The sequence below is a fragment of the Aquarana catesbeiana genome, linkage group LG13 (genome assembly GCF_042186555.1).
Source record: "Aquarana catesbeiana isolate 2022-GZ linkage group LG13, ASM4218655v1, whole genome shotgun sequence".
Taxonomy (NCBI): domain Eukaryota; kingdom Metazoa; phylum Chordata; class Amphibia; order Anura; family Ranidae; genus Aquarana; species Aquarana catesbeiana.
In genome coordinates, this window is record NC_133336.1 from 193,698,847 (window position 1) to 193,716,669 (window position 17,823).

The 17,823-nt window shown below is 50.7% G+C and overlaps 1 protein-coding gene across 1 annotated transcript in view; it reads left to right on the top strand.

The window, feature by feature from the left end:
* Nucleotides 1–17,823, top strand: part of LOC141116641 (Fc receptor-like protein 5) — an 84,979-nt gene that overhangs the window by 28,824 nt on the left and 38,332 nt on the right. The window contains exon 7 of the mRNA XM_073609033.1: nt 17,478–17,750. Within this exon, the coding sequence (XP_073465134.1) occupies nt 17,478–17,750 (273 nt within the window). The remainder of the gene's footprint in view (nt 1–17,477; nt 17,751–17,823) is intronic.

Genomic DNA, 17,823 nt, shown 5'->3' on the forward strand with positions numbered 1-17,823 from the left:
ATTTCGCTCTCGCTGCAATAGGAAAAACAAATTTTCCTATTGCGGCGAGCGCGGGGCATACCAGGCCCTTAGGTCTGGTATGGATTATAAAGGGGAACCCCTACGCCGAAAAAACGGCGTGGGGTCCCCCCTAGAATCCATACCAGACCCCGATCCGAGCACGCAGCCCGGCCGGTCAGGAAAGGGGGTGGGGATGAGCGAGCGCCCCCGCCCTCCTGAACCGTACCAGGCCGCATGCCCTCAACATGGGGGGTGGGTACTTTGGGGGAGGGGGGCCCTGCGGGCCCCCCCCACCCCAAAGCACCTTGTCCCCATGTTGATGAGGACAAGGGCCTCTTTCCGACAACCCTGGCCGTTAGTTGTCGGGGTCTGCAGGCGGGGGGCTTATCGGAATCCGGGAGCCCCCTATAAGAGGGCCCCCAGATCCCGCCCCCCCACCCTATGTGAATGAGTATGGGGTACATGGTACCCCTACCCATTCACCTAGCGAAAAAGTGTCAATAATAAAACACACTACACAGGTTTTTAAAATAATTTATTAAACAGCTCCGGGGGGGGGATCTTCCTCCGGCTTCGGGGGTCTTCTTCCGGCTTCGGGGGTCCCTCCGGTTCATCTTCTCCCGGCGTCCGGTTGGTTCTTCTCTGCTCTCTCCGGCCTCTTCTCCCGGTGTTCCAGTTCTTCGGCCGCCTCCTCCGCTGTCTTCAGGTAGCTCTCTTGCCAGCGGAGGTCCGGACTTCTGGGCTTCTTGTCTTCTCTTCTCTTCTCCAGATGTTGACACGACGCTCTCACCGGCTGAAATGCTCTCTGAGGGCTCCGTTGTGACTTATATAGGCAGAGATCCCGCCCCCTATGATGTCACAGTCCCTGGGCATGCTGGGACTGTGACGTTTTAGGGGGCGTGGTCAACATCACCCAGTGACCACGCCCCCTAAAACGTCACAGTCCCAGCATGCCCAGGGACTGTGACATCATAGGGGGCGAGGTCTCCGCCTATATAAGTCACAACGGAGCCCTCAGAGAGCAGTCCAGCCGGAGAGAGCGTCGTGTCAACATCTGGAGAAGAGAAGAGAAGACAAGAAGCCCAGAAGTCCGGACCTCCGCTGGCAAGAGAGCTACCTGAAGACAGCGGAGGAGCCGGCCGAAGAACTGGAACACCGGGAGAAGAGGCCGGAGAGAGCGGAGAAGAACCAACCGGACGCCGGGAGAAGATGAACCGGAGGGACCCCCGAAGCCGGAGGAAGATCCCCCCGGAGCTGTTTAATACATTATTTTAAAAACCTGTGTAGTGTGTTTTATTATTGACACTTTTTCCCTAGGTGAATGGGTAGGGGTACCATGTACCCCATACTCATTCACATAGGGTGGGGGGCCGGGATCTGGGGGCCCTCTTATTAAAGGGGGCTCCCGTATTCCGATAAGCCCCCCGCCCGCAGACCCCGACAACCAACGGCCAGGGTTGTCGGGAAGAGGCCCTTGTCCTCATCAACATGGGGACAAGGTGCTTTGGGGGAGGGGGGGGCCCGCAGGGCCCCCCCTCCCCCAAAGCACCCACCCCCCCATGTTGAGGGCATGCGGCCTGGTATGGTTCAGGAGGGGGGGGGCGCTCGCTCATCCCCACCCCCTTTCCTGACCGGCCGGGCTGCGTGCTCGGATCGGGGTCTGGTATGGATTCCAGGGGGGACCTCACGCCGTTTTTTCGGCGTAGGGATTTCCCTTTATAATCCATACCAGACCTAAGGGCCTGGTATACCCCGCGACGGGGCTCGCAAGGTGTCAATCTCGCCGATAAAAGCGGCAAGATTGACTTCCTTTTCTAGTCCCGTCGCACCTGAGTCACGTTCAAAATGAACGGACTTGTCCGTGTGTGGGCAAGTCCGTTCATTCTGAAAGTCCGCCGCAACTCCGGTGAAGGTCCGTCGGAAAGACGGGCGGACTTAGCCCGCCGGAAAGTCCGGTCGTGTGTGGGCAAGTCCGTCCGTTTTAAAGTCCGGCGCACCTGGCGGACAAAGTCCGTCAGAAAGTGTGCCGGGCCAAGTATGCCAGAAAGTCCGACCGTGTGTACGCGGCATAAGAGACCTCCTGCAGAGTGCAGCCTTATCAAACATGCCAGTATTAAGAAAAGGAAACCTTCTGGTTGCTTCTAGTAGGAGGGGCCCCTCCCGAAAGTCAGGTAGCAAGAAGGTTTAACAGGAACAGTGCATCCTAGTGTCCATGATAACTTTCCTTCCATTAGGCACCCTGGGTGGTGGGCAAAAGCTGTCCCTGCAAAATTTTCAAACTGTCATTGAAGAGGACCACCCAGGCCCTGCCCTGTCCTTGCAGTCCTGGTGGCTGGCTCCATGTGGGCTGCACAACACAGCAGTCCTTCCTCACACATAGAACCTGGGATCCCGCAATCTCCTCCGACTATCCCCCTCTCCTCTGACTGAGACTGAATGGCTCCTGGTAAGCCGACCCGCCTTCACAATCAGGACTCAGTCTCTGTGAATTACACAACCCAAACTCCACTTCTGCTTGATGACTTTGAAACGGGCCCAGACAGCACTCTCTGGGACCCAGAGCGGCTTGGGGACGTGCCAAAAGACCCATACAATGTCATCCTCCCACTGTCCCCATGAGCTATCTATGATGTTCCCCTTTTCCCGGCAGGACACAGGCACTTGGGGCCTTAATGACCCATTGCCTGTAGGTGGGTGCCCTGGTCTGGGTAGTGGAAGGCTGATTTGTGAAGATCCTGTTGGTTTGCGCTGGGGTCCATGCTGGAGACTGTGGTTTCTCCATTTTGTCAGATGGGGTATCAACAGAGGGGGAATCTCCGGTTTCCCATTCTTCCTAACTGGAGCCCACCTTGGGGGAGGACCAGGAGAACAAATTCTCCACTGACCCGAACCTCTTCAACACTCTGGGTGAACCCCAATCTATGACCCGGCCCTCGCTCACCACATCCAGCTCACCTGAAGGTATTCCCTCCTGCAGCATGGGCTCCCACTGGATTGGCACAGCAAGGGTCTTATGCCCCGTACACACGATCGGACATTGATCTGACATTCCGACAACAAAATCCATGGATTTTTTGTGACGGATGTTGGCTCAAACTTGTCTTGCATACACATGGTCACACAAAGTCGGTCGGAAATTGCAAACGTCAAGAACGCAGTGACGTACAACACGTACGACGAGCCGAGAAAAATGAAGTTCAATAGCCAGTGCTGCTCTTCTGCTTGATTCCGAGCATGCGTGGAACTTTGTACGCTGGAATTGTGTACATACGATCGGAATTTGCGCGAACGGATTTTGTTGTCGGAAAATTTGAGAACCAGATCTCAAATTTTGTGCCTCAGAAATTCCAATGGAAACTGTCCGATGGAGCCTACATACGGCCAGAATTTCCGACAACAAGCTCCGATCGCACATTTTACGTCGGAAAGTCTCACTGTGTGTACGGGGCATTACTTGGAGCCGGCTCTTCAGGGATATCAACCGGAGGCCGCACACTGACTCCTGCAGCCTCCGGGCCCCTGGTCAGGCCATGGGTCTCCAAAGCAGTCTCTTCTCCTCCTATGTCCTGGAACTCTGGGGTAGACGCACCTGTCAGACACTCCTCTCCATCATGGGCCTCTCCGGCCCTCCGAATGTTCTGCGGCTGCAGCGTGCATAGTCCCGTGAGCGGATGGATAGTGTAGTATCTCGATTCCCGCTGCACCGGCCCTAAGCGGGTTAGTGCATCCCCACAGTGACCGCACCGGGCCCAGGCGCTGACTCCGATCGTCGGTAGATGGCACCTAGAACACAGCATGCATAGCTGCTCCACTCCTCCGATCACTACCAAGGCGAGTCCCCCACAAAGTTCCAATCAGATGCCAGTGTCAACCAGCACCCGGTCCTGTATTTCAGGCAATCGCTGTACATCGGGCATCTTCCGATCACCCTCCGCCATCTTCCTCCACCTCGTGTCTGGTTGCGCAGCACGCTGAGTTCTTTTCTGTCCTCCGCTGGGGCGTGACTCCGTCCACATGCTCGTTGGTTTAGCGTGCGAGGAACTGTAAGCTTCAAACAAGCTTCAAACAGTGTGCGCTGTAGTGACACAGGCGCTGATTAATTGCAGGCACGGTCCAGGCTTAGCTTTAAAACTGCGTCAGAGCTGGAACTGAAAGCAGGCAAACTGTACAACGATAACCATTAAACATAGTAAAGTCTCTCCTGTGATATCCTACTGTGTGGGACTGACTGTGCAACATCCCGTCAAAGACACCCCCTCGTTGCCTTCCGTTACTAGGGGCAACAGCAGATATCCTCAACTCCTTTTACTGTGTTAAGCAGGATTAATAAAGTCAAACATTTTATCTTCTCTGCAATGCAGTGAACAATGCCTGTGCCATGCAGAGTGCTGGACATATTTCTAATCCGGACTGCGATCGCTCGTTGTGGTTTCCACGGGTGATAGCACAAGGTTACAGTCACTGGTTGCAGGGCTTTTCTCTGTAGTGAGTGTCCATTGAAGCAACTGAGTGCAGGGGCGTGATAGCAGCGCTCATCCTGGAGGGTTGCTATGCACAATATCATTTAGCGACACTTCTGAATTTGGTTGCTATGGGCAACGGCATGAGGCAAAAGTCAATTTTAGAGGAAATATAGTATTTTGCCCTAGTTGTACCCCAAACATTGGCAAAACAGACAAAGTCTCCCTTGGCTTTTGCGGTTGCTAAGGGCGACGGCCAGCAGGTTAACCGTGAAGGCAAATCTCGGTGGGACCTCCAAATGTAGCCTTGGTGTTACAGCTAATGACAAACAATCCTCCAAATCACCCCACTGCCAGACTTAATACATCACTTCCAGAGACAATGAACAGTCTTTTGCAAGCTTTTTTTGTTGTTTTATTGAGGGGTACAACTTGAATAGGAATATGGGATGCCCATATGATAAGTCTTTGCCATCATATTTAAGGATTTAAGTACACTTTGAATAAAGTTAGAGCCAGAAGATTTAATGTGCATATAGGATTTAGTATTAGTTTACATAGTTGCCAACAGTCCCGATTTTCCCGGGACAATCCCGATTTTGGGACCCTCGTCCAGATTTAATCTTGTCCCGGGTGTTTTCCCGAATTTTTGGGATTGTACCGAGAAAATTGTGAGTGTTTTTGTAAAAAAACGGCAACGGCTCCACAAAAATGGCCGCCGTCGGCCCACGAGTGAATCAATCATTGTTTCCCCTTGTGTTCAGTGCAGGGGAGAGGGGCAGCCAATCGGCTTCTCTCTTCAGTGTACAAATAGAAAATTCTATTGTACACTGAAGCCTATTGGCTACAGGGATTGGCGACCCCTCCCCCCTCTCCACTGAACACAAGGAAATCCTCCCTCCACTCTGCCCCGTGTGTGTCAGTGTCTCATCTATGACAAGAAGAGAGGGGGGCCGCCGGGGAGCAGCCGCTCTCACGACACAGAACTTACTACAGACATGCTTCCTGCGCTACTCCGCATACTCTGGCTAGTTGGTAATGTGCCCCCTGAGGTGCCCCATGCCCTAATGTGCCATAATGTGCCCTGATGTGCTATGTGCCCTGACGTGCCCCGTGCCCTGACGTGCTATATGCCCTGATGTGCCCTGATGTGCTATATGCCCTGATGTGCTATGTCCCTGACGTGCTATGTGCCCTGACGTGCCTCGTGCCCTGATGTGCTATGTGCCCTGACGTGCTATGTGCCCTTATGTGCTATGTGCCCCGACGTGCTATGTGCCCTGACGTGCTATGTGCCCCGTGCCCTAATGTGCCATGTGGCCTGATGTGCCATAATGTGCCCTGTTGTGCTATGTGCCCTGATGTGCCCCGTGCCCTGATGTGCTATATGCCCTGATGTGCTATGTGCCCTGATGTGCTATATGCCCTGATGTGCCCTATGCCCTGATGTGCCTTAGGTGCTATGTGCCCTGATGTGCTATATGCCCTGATGTGCCCTGATGTGCTATGTGCTCCGTGCCCTGATGTGAAAAATTCTATTGTACACTGAAGCCTATTGGCTACAGGGATTGGCGACCCCTCCCCCCTCTCCACTGAACACAAGGAAATCCTCCCTCCGCTCTGCCCCGTGTGTGTCAGTGTCTCGTCTATGACGAGAAGAGAGGGGGGGGCGCCGGGGAGCAGCCGCTCGCACGACACAGAACTTACATCAGACACGCTTCCTGCGCTACTCTGCATACTCTGGCTAGTTGGTAATGTGCCCCCTGAGGTGCCCCATGCCATAATGTGCCCTGATGTGCTATGTGCCCTGACGTGCCCCATGCCCTGATGTGCTATGTGCCCCATAATGTGCCCTGATGTGCCCCATAATGTGCCCTGACGTGCCCTGTGCCCTGACGTGCCCCGACGTGTTATGTGCCCTGACGTGCTATGTGCCCTGACGTGCTATGTGCCCTGACGTGCCCCGTGCCCTGACGTGCCATGTGCCCTGATGTGCCCCATAATGTGCCCTGACGTGCCCTGTGCCCTGACGTGCCCCGACGTGTTATGTGCCCTGACGTGCTATGTGCCCTGATGTGCTATGTGCCCTGATGTGCTATGTGCCCTGATGTGCTATGTGCCCTGACGTGCTATGTGCCCTGACGTGCCCCGTGCCCTGACGTGCCATGTGCCCTGATGTGCTATGTGCCCTGATGTGCTATGTGCCCTGACGTGCTATGTGCCCTGATGTGCCATGTGCCCTGATGTGCCCCATAATGTGCCATGTGCCCTGATGTGCCATAATGTGCCCTGATGTGCTATGTGCCCTGATGTGCCCCGTGCCCTGATGTGCTATATGCCCTGATGTGCTATGTGCCCTCATGTGCTATATGCCCTGATGTGCCCTGATGTGCTATATGCCCTGATGTGCCCTGATGTGCTATGTGCCCTGATGTGCTATATGCCCTGATGTGCCCTGATGTGCTATGTGCTCCATGCCCTAATGTGCTGTGCCCTGATCTCCTATGCCCTGATGTGCCCCGTGACCTGATGTGCCTTGTGGCCCGGTGCCCCGTGCCCTGATGTCCTGTGCCTCAATGTCGTGTTCCCTGATGTGCTGTGTCCTGATGTGCTGTGCCCTATACGCTGATGTGCTGTGCCCTATACGCTGATGTGCTGTGCCCTATACGCTGATGTGCTGTGCCCTATACGCTGATGTGCTGGGCTCTGTACCCTGATGTGCTGTACCCTGTACCCTGATATGGCCTGGTGTGCTGTACCCTGATATGCTGTGCACTGATGTGCCTTGTATCCTGACGTGCCTTGTGCCCTGATGTGGCCTGACGTACCCTGATGTGTTTTGCCCTGGGCCGGTCTGGATGAAGTCCAGGGCCACATTTTTGTCTCAGTCCAGCCCTGGCCCCCTCCCCCCATATCACCACCATACCTGACCCTCTCCCCCCATATCACCACCATACCTGCACCCGCCTCCCCCCATGACAACACCATGCCTGCATCTCCCTCCCCCCATGCCTGCACCCCCTCCGGCCTAGTCACCACCATGCCTGCACCCCCTCCGGCCTAGTCACCACCATGCCTGCACCCCCTCCGGCCTAGTCACCACCATGCCTGCACCCCCTCCGGCCTAGTCACCACAATGCCTGCACCCCCCAGGTCACCATCATGCCTGCACCCCCAAATCACCACCCTGTCTCCACCTTTCCCCAAGTCAGCCTGTAACACCCCAAGTCACCATGCCTCCACCCACACACCTCTCTCCCCTTGTCACCACTCTTGAGGAGATGTAGCTAGACTGCAGCCAACACTCCGCTGGGAACACCTGACGTAAGAGGTACTGTACTGGGAATGCCTGATGGAAGGACAGACTCTGCTGGGGGCACCTGATGTAAGGACAGACTCTGCTGGGGGAACCTGATGGCATCTGGTGGCAGGCGACGTAGCAGGTGATACGCTCAGGGGTCCCACTGATTCTGCATTATGGTGAGTTGAATGATTTCATTTTATATTACAATGTTTTAATAGAAATAATGCGATTCAATCATCCTGAGACCATAACAACCATGGTGCCGGGATGATTGAAGTGCTAACACCAGGTGTTTGGACTATCTTTATCTGCTGATTGTTAAACTTTCTAGAATACACATATTTTTATTGTGTAGGATCTGGGGCTGCTGTACCGTCATTCCCCTCTCCCCCTCTCCCCCTTTCCCTCTCCATCCCTTATCCATCTCAGACTCTAACCACACCCTCTTGAGCCACACCCGTTTAAGCCACACCCACCATTTCATGTAAACCACGCCCGTTTTTTGCCGCAATGCGCTTCGCGCGCCACACTTGTATTTCTTGCTAAACCATGCCTACAAACGAATGCCCCACCCCCTAATTATTGTACAGCTCCGCCTACAGCCAAAAAAGTGTCCCACTTTTTTTTTTGCGATGTTGGCGACTATGAGTTTACTCCTACATCTCTATGCAGACTGTTGCTTCTCCTGCGGCTCAACCCCCGCAGACTTTTCCATCTAACGCCGTGTACACACGGGCGGACTTTTCGACTGGACTGGTCTGACGGGACGAATCTGTCGGACAATCCGACCATGTGTGGGCTTCGTCGGACCTGCAGCGGACTTTTTCGGTCGAAAATCTGATGGAATTTAGATTTGGAACATGTTTCAAATCTTTCCGACGGACTCGAGTCCGGTCGAAAAATCAGCTCGTCTGTATGCTAGTCCGACGGACGAAAACTGACGCTAGGGCAGCTATTGGCTACTGGCTATGAATTTCCTTGTTTTAGTCCAGTCGTACGTCATCACGTACGAATCCATTGGACTTTGGTGTGATCGTGTGTAGGCAAGTCCGTTCGTTCGAAAGTCCGTCGGAAGTCCGTCAAAAGTCCCTCGAAAATCCGTCGGAAAGACCGTCGGACCTTTGATGCCGAAAAGTCCGCCCATGTGTACACGGCATAAGAGTTCTCTTACCATCCGACCGTGTGGTGGCAGAGACATCACTAATGACCGTGTAAAAGCAATGTTCTTAGATCTCTTTCACCTCCTGCCCATAACTTGTTTCCTCCTGTACATTTGTTTCCTCCTGCACAAACTTGTAGTTACTGTATTGAAATATGACACATCCTCTTCTATTGAATAGTAGGGGCCCACTGTGAATAAGCCTCCCTACTGTGGCTCTGGTTGCTCGCTTCCACTGGGCCTGAGGTCTGCAGAACCTCTCCCCGGAGGACCAGTGGGTTAAAAGCATATCTTCTAGGAAATATGGACTACGGTTCCCAGACAGCCCAACTTGAAAATCATGAGCCCGCAGGCAGCATCGACTTGACAGATCCCCACAGTCTTTTTACTGTTTCAGGACTCTCCATCATCCACCGTGTGTTTGATGAAGACTCCGCTAGTGACCGTGTACTAGCAGAGTTCCCTTCACAGACTCCTTGGAACTTCCAGCCCTTGGCACCTCCAGCTCCACTGTGGAAACACTCACCGACCTTCCAACAGCCCTAAATCCTTGATGAGGAACTTTAACTGGACCATGCATACTGACAGTTTCTCCTGCCCTTCTGCTCCAGGAGTTCCCTGTCATCCAACCGTGTGGTGGCAGAGACATTGCCAATGACCGTGTAGAGGCAATGTTCCCTCACAGCTCTCCCCAGGCCTTCTCTTGCGATCGGCACACCCCCCCTAGATGGGGATGGCCTCCTGCATTTGTCTTACATGCCATTCCTCACTTCACCAAGCTGACTGACTCCAGTGGCATATCACATCAGCTTACAAATGAGACCCGCCCCCTGACAATACCAAATGGGGATTGGTCAGAACTCACATACAAGCAGCCTGCCACTCCAGTTCCAGGCCCAGCCCCTCTTCTAGAACATTCTCCTCAGAAGTAGGGGAGGCGCCTCAGAACTGATGTGCAGGTGGTCACACCCACTGCTACTCTGACCACTCCCAGCCCCCAGATCAAAACAGACAGGCCTAGCATGCAGCATAAGCCTGCCTAAATTTACCTCCGCTGTGAGGAGTTGTGCGGCCCGCGGTACAGGTGGCCGGTCGGTGTGTACGTGCGGTGACTGGACAGCCCGGAACGGCGGCGGTCTGTACAGAGCTCTGTGGTGCTTGTGCATCTAAGATAATGGAAGATCAGTGTCAGGCCATGCAGGGACCTCCAGTGCCTCAGTTGCAGCCACAGGTCACACATTGAGGAAACGGATCTCCTGGCTGTAGTGATTGAATAGCCTTACTTCCTATCAGCACCCTTAAAGATTCCAGGTTGAGTTCTAAGCCATCTGCGTTTTAAAGCTTGCAAGCTGTTCTCTTGTTCTTTCTCTCTTTTTGGTATATATCTACTGAGGGAACGGTGATCTGAGCCTGGAGAGAGCGGAAGTATTTACTACACCCAAAAGGCCCGGGCTGGGTTTTAAGCCATCTGCTCATACTGCTTGCTGTTTGGTAAGCGCAATTTACAGCCACGGTGGTCGGGCACCTCACTATTTATTTTCCATACTTTTATGGTGTTCGGGTGATCCTTAGCGCCCCTGTTTGATGCCCACAGATAAATCTTTTGGACATTTATTCTCTTTTAGCGCAGTTTTTTAATTTATACTAAATTTACCTGTGCTGGACATGTAGCACCCTCTTACTACTGGTAGAGGGTGCTACATGTACAAAAGTGGTCTATGGAAATCTGGAGTACTCAGATGTATCTATTTCTGTCAAAGGTAAGTCCTTCTAGTTGGATTTGGGTGGGGTTGTCGCAGTGTGAATTGACGCAGTATGTTATCTCCAAGATCTTCCGCTAACTAGTTTATGTCAGGTTGGGCTCATCTTTGTGTCAGGTTAGCATTCTCACTGCACCTCCATATTGATTTTCTACATTCTGTAATTATTTACCATATGTACGTGGGAGCGGGGCCGTCTTTAACGTGGGGAAAACAGGGCAGCTGCCCCGGACCTAGTATTTGTTGCAGGGCCCAAAGCCCCTTGAGCCCACGCTGCCCGCAAATTGGAGCCCCGATGATGCCACCGCAGAGCGCACTAGGGAAGCAGTGCTGTATTCCCCAGCTAGCAGAGAGGGAGCGGGGCTGGGAGCTCTATTGACGCTCTCACCCCGCCCCATGCACCCTCTATGCTCAGGAGGGAGCGGCTGTAGTAGGTGTGGAGAGCTGTGTGGGAGCCCCTCCCCTGGACCTCTGAAGATGCATGTTGAGCCCGGCTGGCCAGGTATGTTTTTCCTCCCCTATGACTGCCTGACTGCTATTCTAAACCCTGAGCTGTTCTGTAAAATGTAAACTCTCTGTCCATCCCCTGCAGTATGTCCGCACTCTCTGTCCATCCCCTGCAGTATGTCCGCACTCTCTGACCATCCCCTGTAGTATGTCCGCACTCTCTGACTGTCCCCTGTAGTATATCCGCAATCTCTGACAGTCCCCTGCAGTATGTCTGTACTCTCTGACTGTCCCCTGCAGTATGTCTGGACTCTCTGACTGTACCCTGCAGTATGTCTGCAATCTCTGACCGTCCCCTGCACTATGTCTGCACAATCTGACCATATCCTGCAGTATGTCCACAATCTCCGACCGTCGGCAAATAGTGAACCCACACGGGAAGGAGATTCAGCATGAAAATAGCAACTGGGTTGGCTCGGTTCGCAGTGCTCTGCACCCCGAGCCCACCCTATTTTGAAGCCAATTAGAGCCTCTGGCTGTAATCACGTGCTTCAAAAAAATACCTCCCATTGGAATTCATGCATCTGGTGTCCTGCAAAGGGCCGGATGCATGGACAGTGGGGTGGCACCCGTGCGCCCTTAATGGATGGACCACCCCTGCTCTCTGTGTTACTATTACAACATGCATAGAGCTAAAAATGTGGAGAATAGTTGCCCAATCTGATAAAACTCTTCTTTTTCAGTGACCATCGAGTGAAATTGTAGATAGGTAGAATAATGCCCCGTACAGACGGTCGGACTTTGTTCGGACATTCCGACAACAAAATCCTAGGATTTTTTCCGACGGATGTTGGCTCAAACTTGTTTTGCCTACACACGGTCGCACAAAGTTGTCGGAATTTCCGATCGACAACCACGCGGTCACGTACACCACGTACGACGAGACTAGAAAAGGCCGGTTCAGAACCAAGCGCGGCACCCTTTGGGCTCCTTTTGCTAATCTCGTGTTAGTAAAAGTTTGGTGAGAGACGATTCGCGCTTTTTCAGACTTGTGGCTTTCAGATCGTTTTCTGCCGTTCAGTTTGTGCTTGTGGGTTTGTATCTGCTCTTCAGTGCGTGCAGTCAGTTCGTATCGGAGTTTTCTGTGTGATCTTGCCTGCTCGTTGCTGTTTTTCAGGTCGCTCTTCACAGGCCTTGCTGTTCTTCAGTGCGTTCTGTTACTTCGTTCTGAGCAGCCGACCGTTTTCTAGCCATGTTTCGTATACGTACTCCTCGTACAGTTCGTGCTGTGCGGGGGCTTGGTATTGGGGTCCTGACCTTGACACAAGTCCAGTCCATGAACAGGGTGGGGAGGAGTTCATGGACCAAGAATTGGTTGCTTCAGCGTGACCAGTTCTCTCATATGCCTTTGCTCCGTGAGATCCGTGAGAATAATCCTGATGATTTCAGGAACTTTCTCAGGATGACGGACCCCGTATTTCACCGTTTGTTGGCTTCGCTGACCCCCTATATCGGCAGGATACCTGCATGAGGCAAGCCATCACTCCGGAGCAGAGGTTGGTCGCTACCCTGCGGTATTTGGCGACAGGGAGAAGTCTGCAGAACCTCAAGTTCTCAACAGGCATCTCCCCCCAGGCTCTTCTTTGTGGACATTTACTGCTTGTGTTTGTTTTAGCTGACCCTGACAGAAATGTGTGGAGTGCAGAAAATGTCGTGATTGTGTAACCTTATACAAAGCACTGTTGGCTGTTATTTACTAAATGCAAAGACACTTTTCACTACAAGTGCACTTGCAACTGCACTGAAACTGCACTTGTAGTGCAAAGAGGATTTGCCCTTAGGAAATTACCCCCATTTTCTCATAAAACAACAATTACATCACCCCAAAAGTGTTGTAGTGTTGAGACAATAATCCACACATTCTTGATGAGCAATCTTTTTAATACCTGCACAATCACATGTGCATTTACCAAAGGTTTTTCTGACAAACCAACATGTTTGTTGTATAACAATTTTTGTGGTGTCATTATCCAAAATCAAAATGTCCATTTTATAGAAAACAGGCCTGTGTAAAACCCACAAGAAAGACACAAATCTTGATCTTACAAAGTTCACATTTGGTAGAACTTGAAGGCAATATCAGACATGAGTATTTAGGAACTGTGTTTGATATTGCGTTCAAATTTGGAAGATGCACACAAATTTCCCAATGTCAACATGTGCTATCTGCCATCACGGGGGATCAAGGGACGTGTTTTGGGGGAGAAAGCCCTTCCTCACCGCTACTTTATTATTGAGGAAGGGGTTGCACCCCCAAAACGCGTCCATTGATCTCCCGTGATGGCAGATAGCACATGTTGGCACACTGTGTGCATCCTCCAAATTTGGCTTTGGGAAAAATCACAAAAACATTTCGCACATTGTAGCAGACAAAAGAAGAAAGTGATTTGGAGGGGTTTTAAACTCGCCCCAAAACATCAATGATGTTTTTATATTTTGGAATAACATCATTGATGTTTTGCTTGATGTTTTCCAATTGTAAATTACACCCCATGATCTCCCCGATCACGATCTGGGCACTTTCTGATGTGAAAGGATCTTCATCCACAACCTCACGATCACCTAAAAAGAGAGGAAACCCAAAATAAATTAGGTCGAAAAAAAATGCCGCCATCCATCTCTTATCGGAGCCTGTGGTCGCAGACACTCACCTGTTGTGGTGACTACTTCCACCACGTCTTCTTCCTCCTGCTCATCTTGTGTTGGGTGGATTTCCCCTTCTTCCGGGGGGGGGGTCTCTGGTCTCCTCAGATGAGGGGTGTCCTCCGAGTCTTTTCTCCCCTATGTAAAACAAAAATGGTATAATTAGCACACAGATATTTGATGGCAGAACTAGAAAGATGAAACATTGCTTGGAAGTGGGGTACAATGATCTATTTTAGCAGAGTTCCAAGATGTAGCTTTTTTAGTGTCCTTTGTCAAGCTGCAATACTTTACCTGTTTGGTACAAGCTTCACAGATGGAGACCCCCCTATAGTATACACTGGAGCACCTGTGTGGCCCCCCTAATAAAAAGGGTGTTCTGGGGTCCCACACTAGTGCTCCAGTGTCCAGATGTGAAAACAGCTGCTGAGTGTCCTCTCCTTACACAGAATCTAGTTTGCATTTCATTGTAGTAACCAAGCCATCTACACAACCCAATTCTTTGAAGACAAGTATAGGGCCTCAAAATGGTGGCCAAATGCATATGGCCTAAACAATGGTATTTTATAGTCCAAAATAAAAATGTGTGATCCGAACGAATAATGTGCCCATGAACATGAAAGTTGCCATTTTAAACTGTACAACAGTTCCTAAAAGCAGGAGCAGCACGAACGTAATAAACACAAGAACAATAGGAACACAGCACAACTACTTACTTTTTTGCAGCAGTCTCCGGATCTTTCTGTACTGCTCATGTTCTCGTAATTTCAGGTCCGACCACCGCTTCCTGAGCTGATCTTTCGATCGTCGTACCCTGAATTTCCGGTGCAGACTCCTGACCACTTTTGCCATGATCTTGGCCTTTCGGTCATTGTGTTTGGGGTAAGGCCCATACTTTCCATCATAGTCGGCCTTCTTCAGGATGTCCACCATTTCCAACATCTCCCCAAAGGACATATTTGAGTCCTTTAATCTCCTTCTGGATTGGGACGTTTCAGGCTCCGGCCTTTCCTCCGCCTCCTCCTCCTCGTTGCTCCAATTATCAGGATCCTGCTGTCTCTCCGCCATGTGCTCTTCCTCCACTGCACCGAACGAAAAGGGGCGGGGAATAGAATAGAAAGAACGTCAGGGGCGGGCGGAGTTATACGCATGCGCAATGTGTATAAATCGTAACGCGCGTGTCTTACGTACGATCTGTGAGCGGAGGAAGGAGCATCGGAGACGCCGATCGTGCTAACGAAGGTAGGATCTAAACTTGGGCCTATACTGCTTCGAAATGGAAGCCTATATTGTAACAAGATTAGGGGAGTTTGGCCTGACAGTAGGGTTTGTCTTGTGTTGTGTCTTGCAGAGAAAATGGATGGGTTCAACGACCACAATTTCCTGCCCCTGTTCATAGACAAATACAGGGAGCTGCCCTGTCTGTGGCAAGTGAGACACCCCCACTATAATCACAAAGAGAAGAGGCAGGCAGCGCTGGAAAAACTGCTGGAGTTGGTGAAGCCGGTGGTCCCCACAGCAACCATCCCTTATTTAAAAGCCAAAATTGGTGGCCTGAGGAGCACTTATCTTAGGGAGCGCAAGAAGGTCACAGATTCCCAGAGATCCGGAGCTGCAGCAGATGACATTTATGTCCCCAGGCTGTGGTACTACGAGAGACTGCGATTTCTGTCAGACCACACTGAAGTCAGGGAATCCCTCTCTACTCTTCCTTCCACACTTCCTTCCATACCAGCTGAGGCTTCTGATGTCCAACCTGGGCCTTCCAGCCAGGAAGAAGTGGAGGAGCCCAGCTGGAGTCAGGTATAGCATTCTTCTACAGATTTCTGGGCAATAAATAAATGATGTTTACTAGATGTTATTATTGATCATTAATTGCTGATTAAAAAAAGTGTTTTACATATCAATAGACAGTAGTGGGCACCAAAAATTGGGACAAGAATGCAAAATGCTGGGCTCAGAAGGATAGTCTGTTATATTTGTTAACATTGAATTTGCAGCAGTCTGGAGGTGAAAATTGTGTGTGATTGATGTAAAAAAAACTAAAACTATGTCCCTTTTTCATACACAGGAAGACCTCAGCCAGGAGGAGGCTGTGGAATGTGGTAGTCAGGAGGAGGCGGGGATTATTAGTGTCAGCCAGGAGGAGGCGGGGATTAGTGGCAGCCAGGAGGAGGCGGGGCTAAGTGTCAGCCAAGAGAAGCCTGGGACAAGTCGCAGCCTGACTGAGTCTCAGGTTCCTCCCCTCCGCTTTCCATACAAAAGGGCCAGGAAGGCCACTCCCAGTCCTGTGCAGGATTCAGCGTACAGACTGATCCAGGTGGCATCTGCGTCCCTCAGAGCCTTCCCCAGTCCTGAAGAGGCCTTTGCCTGCATGGCTGCCACCAAATTGCTGGGCATGCAGGAGGGCCAACGCAAGATCTCTGAGGACCTGATTTATAAAGTCCTACGTAAGGGGGAGAGTGGGGAACTGACACACAAGACGGATGTCATTGAGATCGATGATCCTCCTCCTCCTCCTCCTGCTGCCACAACTCCACCACCACAGCCAAAGGCTGGAAGGAAGCGTGGAAGGAAGACCAAAGAGTGATTGCCCTGGGTTCAGTCTGGTCTGACAGAAGATGCAGTCTCTCGTATGACCACAGCCTGGGGACACAGATGTCATCTGCTGCTTTCCGGATCTCTGGGACTTCTGGACCAGACTGCCCTCCCTTAGATAAGGACTCCTCAGGCCACCAATTTTGCTTTTAAATAATTGATGGCTGCCCTGGGGGTCCAAGGCTTCGCCCACTTCTGCAGTTTCTCCAGCATTGCCTCCCTCTTTGTTTATAGTTGTGAGCCCTTAATAAAATTTTTTAGGTAAATTCTACTCTCCTGTGTGTGTTTTCATCCAAAAAGGACAATTTGTTGGTGACGATTCAGGTACATTTCTAAAGTACAATGTGAAATTAACAAGGGACAACAACACCAACCAATCTCCTACAGATTAAATAGAACAACATATCAATGGTGTTGTGGAAACTTGTCACAAAAAACACACAAACATTTTCGGGAGTACAAATCAAAATCACCAAAAAAAAAAAATTAAAAAAGAGAAACACAAAAAAAGATTCTACATTAAAGTAACAAAAAAAAAAAAAAAATTATGTTGTCAGATGTGAGAAATCAAAATATATTGAGGGAATCCCGATAAATAGTAACGAAAGAAGTTTGTGAGAAGTGTGTGTGAATATGAGCAGCAAAACTACTTAATTCTTGTCACATTATAAAGAAGAAGAGAGTGCGCTGTATTAAACTATTTTGAACATTGCAGCGTGACGAAAGTGCTGTATCCATTACGAACGCTAAGTTTACCAGAACGAGCTGTCCCATCTCGGAATTTCTTCTGAGCATGCGTGGCACTTTGTGCGTCTGAACAGGCCACACACGGTCGGAATTGACGCGATCGGATTTTGTTGTCGGAAAATTTTATCTCCTGCTGTCCAACTTTGTATGTCGGAAAATCCGATGGAAAATGTCCGATGGAGCCCACACACGGTCGGAATTTCTGACAACACGCTCCGATCGGACATTGTCCATCGGAAAATCCGACCGTGTGTACGGGGCATTACAGAGGCCCACTGTGTGATCTTTGTGTTTTACAGAAGTATTCAGAGCTCCTGAAATAAAAGTGAAGACAAACCAGATGCTGGAAGGAGATCACATGACCCTGACATGTGACATGAGTCTCAGCCCACACAGACAGACGGATCTTCAATTCGCTTTCTACAGAGATCAACTGACTGTTCAGAATTTCACTTTATCTAATCAATATGAAATGGTTCAGCTGAAGGACTCCGGGAAATATTATTGTGAAGCAAAAACTTTAAACAGTAATGTGAAAAAGAGAAGCAATGAGTTGAATATTGAAATAAATGGTAAGTATAATTCAAGGTTTGAATTATACTTGGATAGTAGATGTGTATAGATTATTTTCGGAAAATAAGTCCA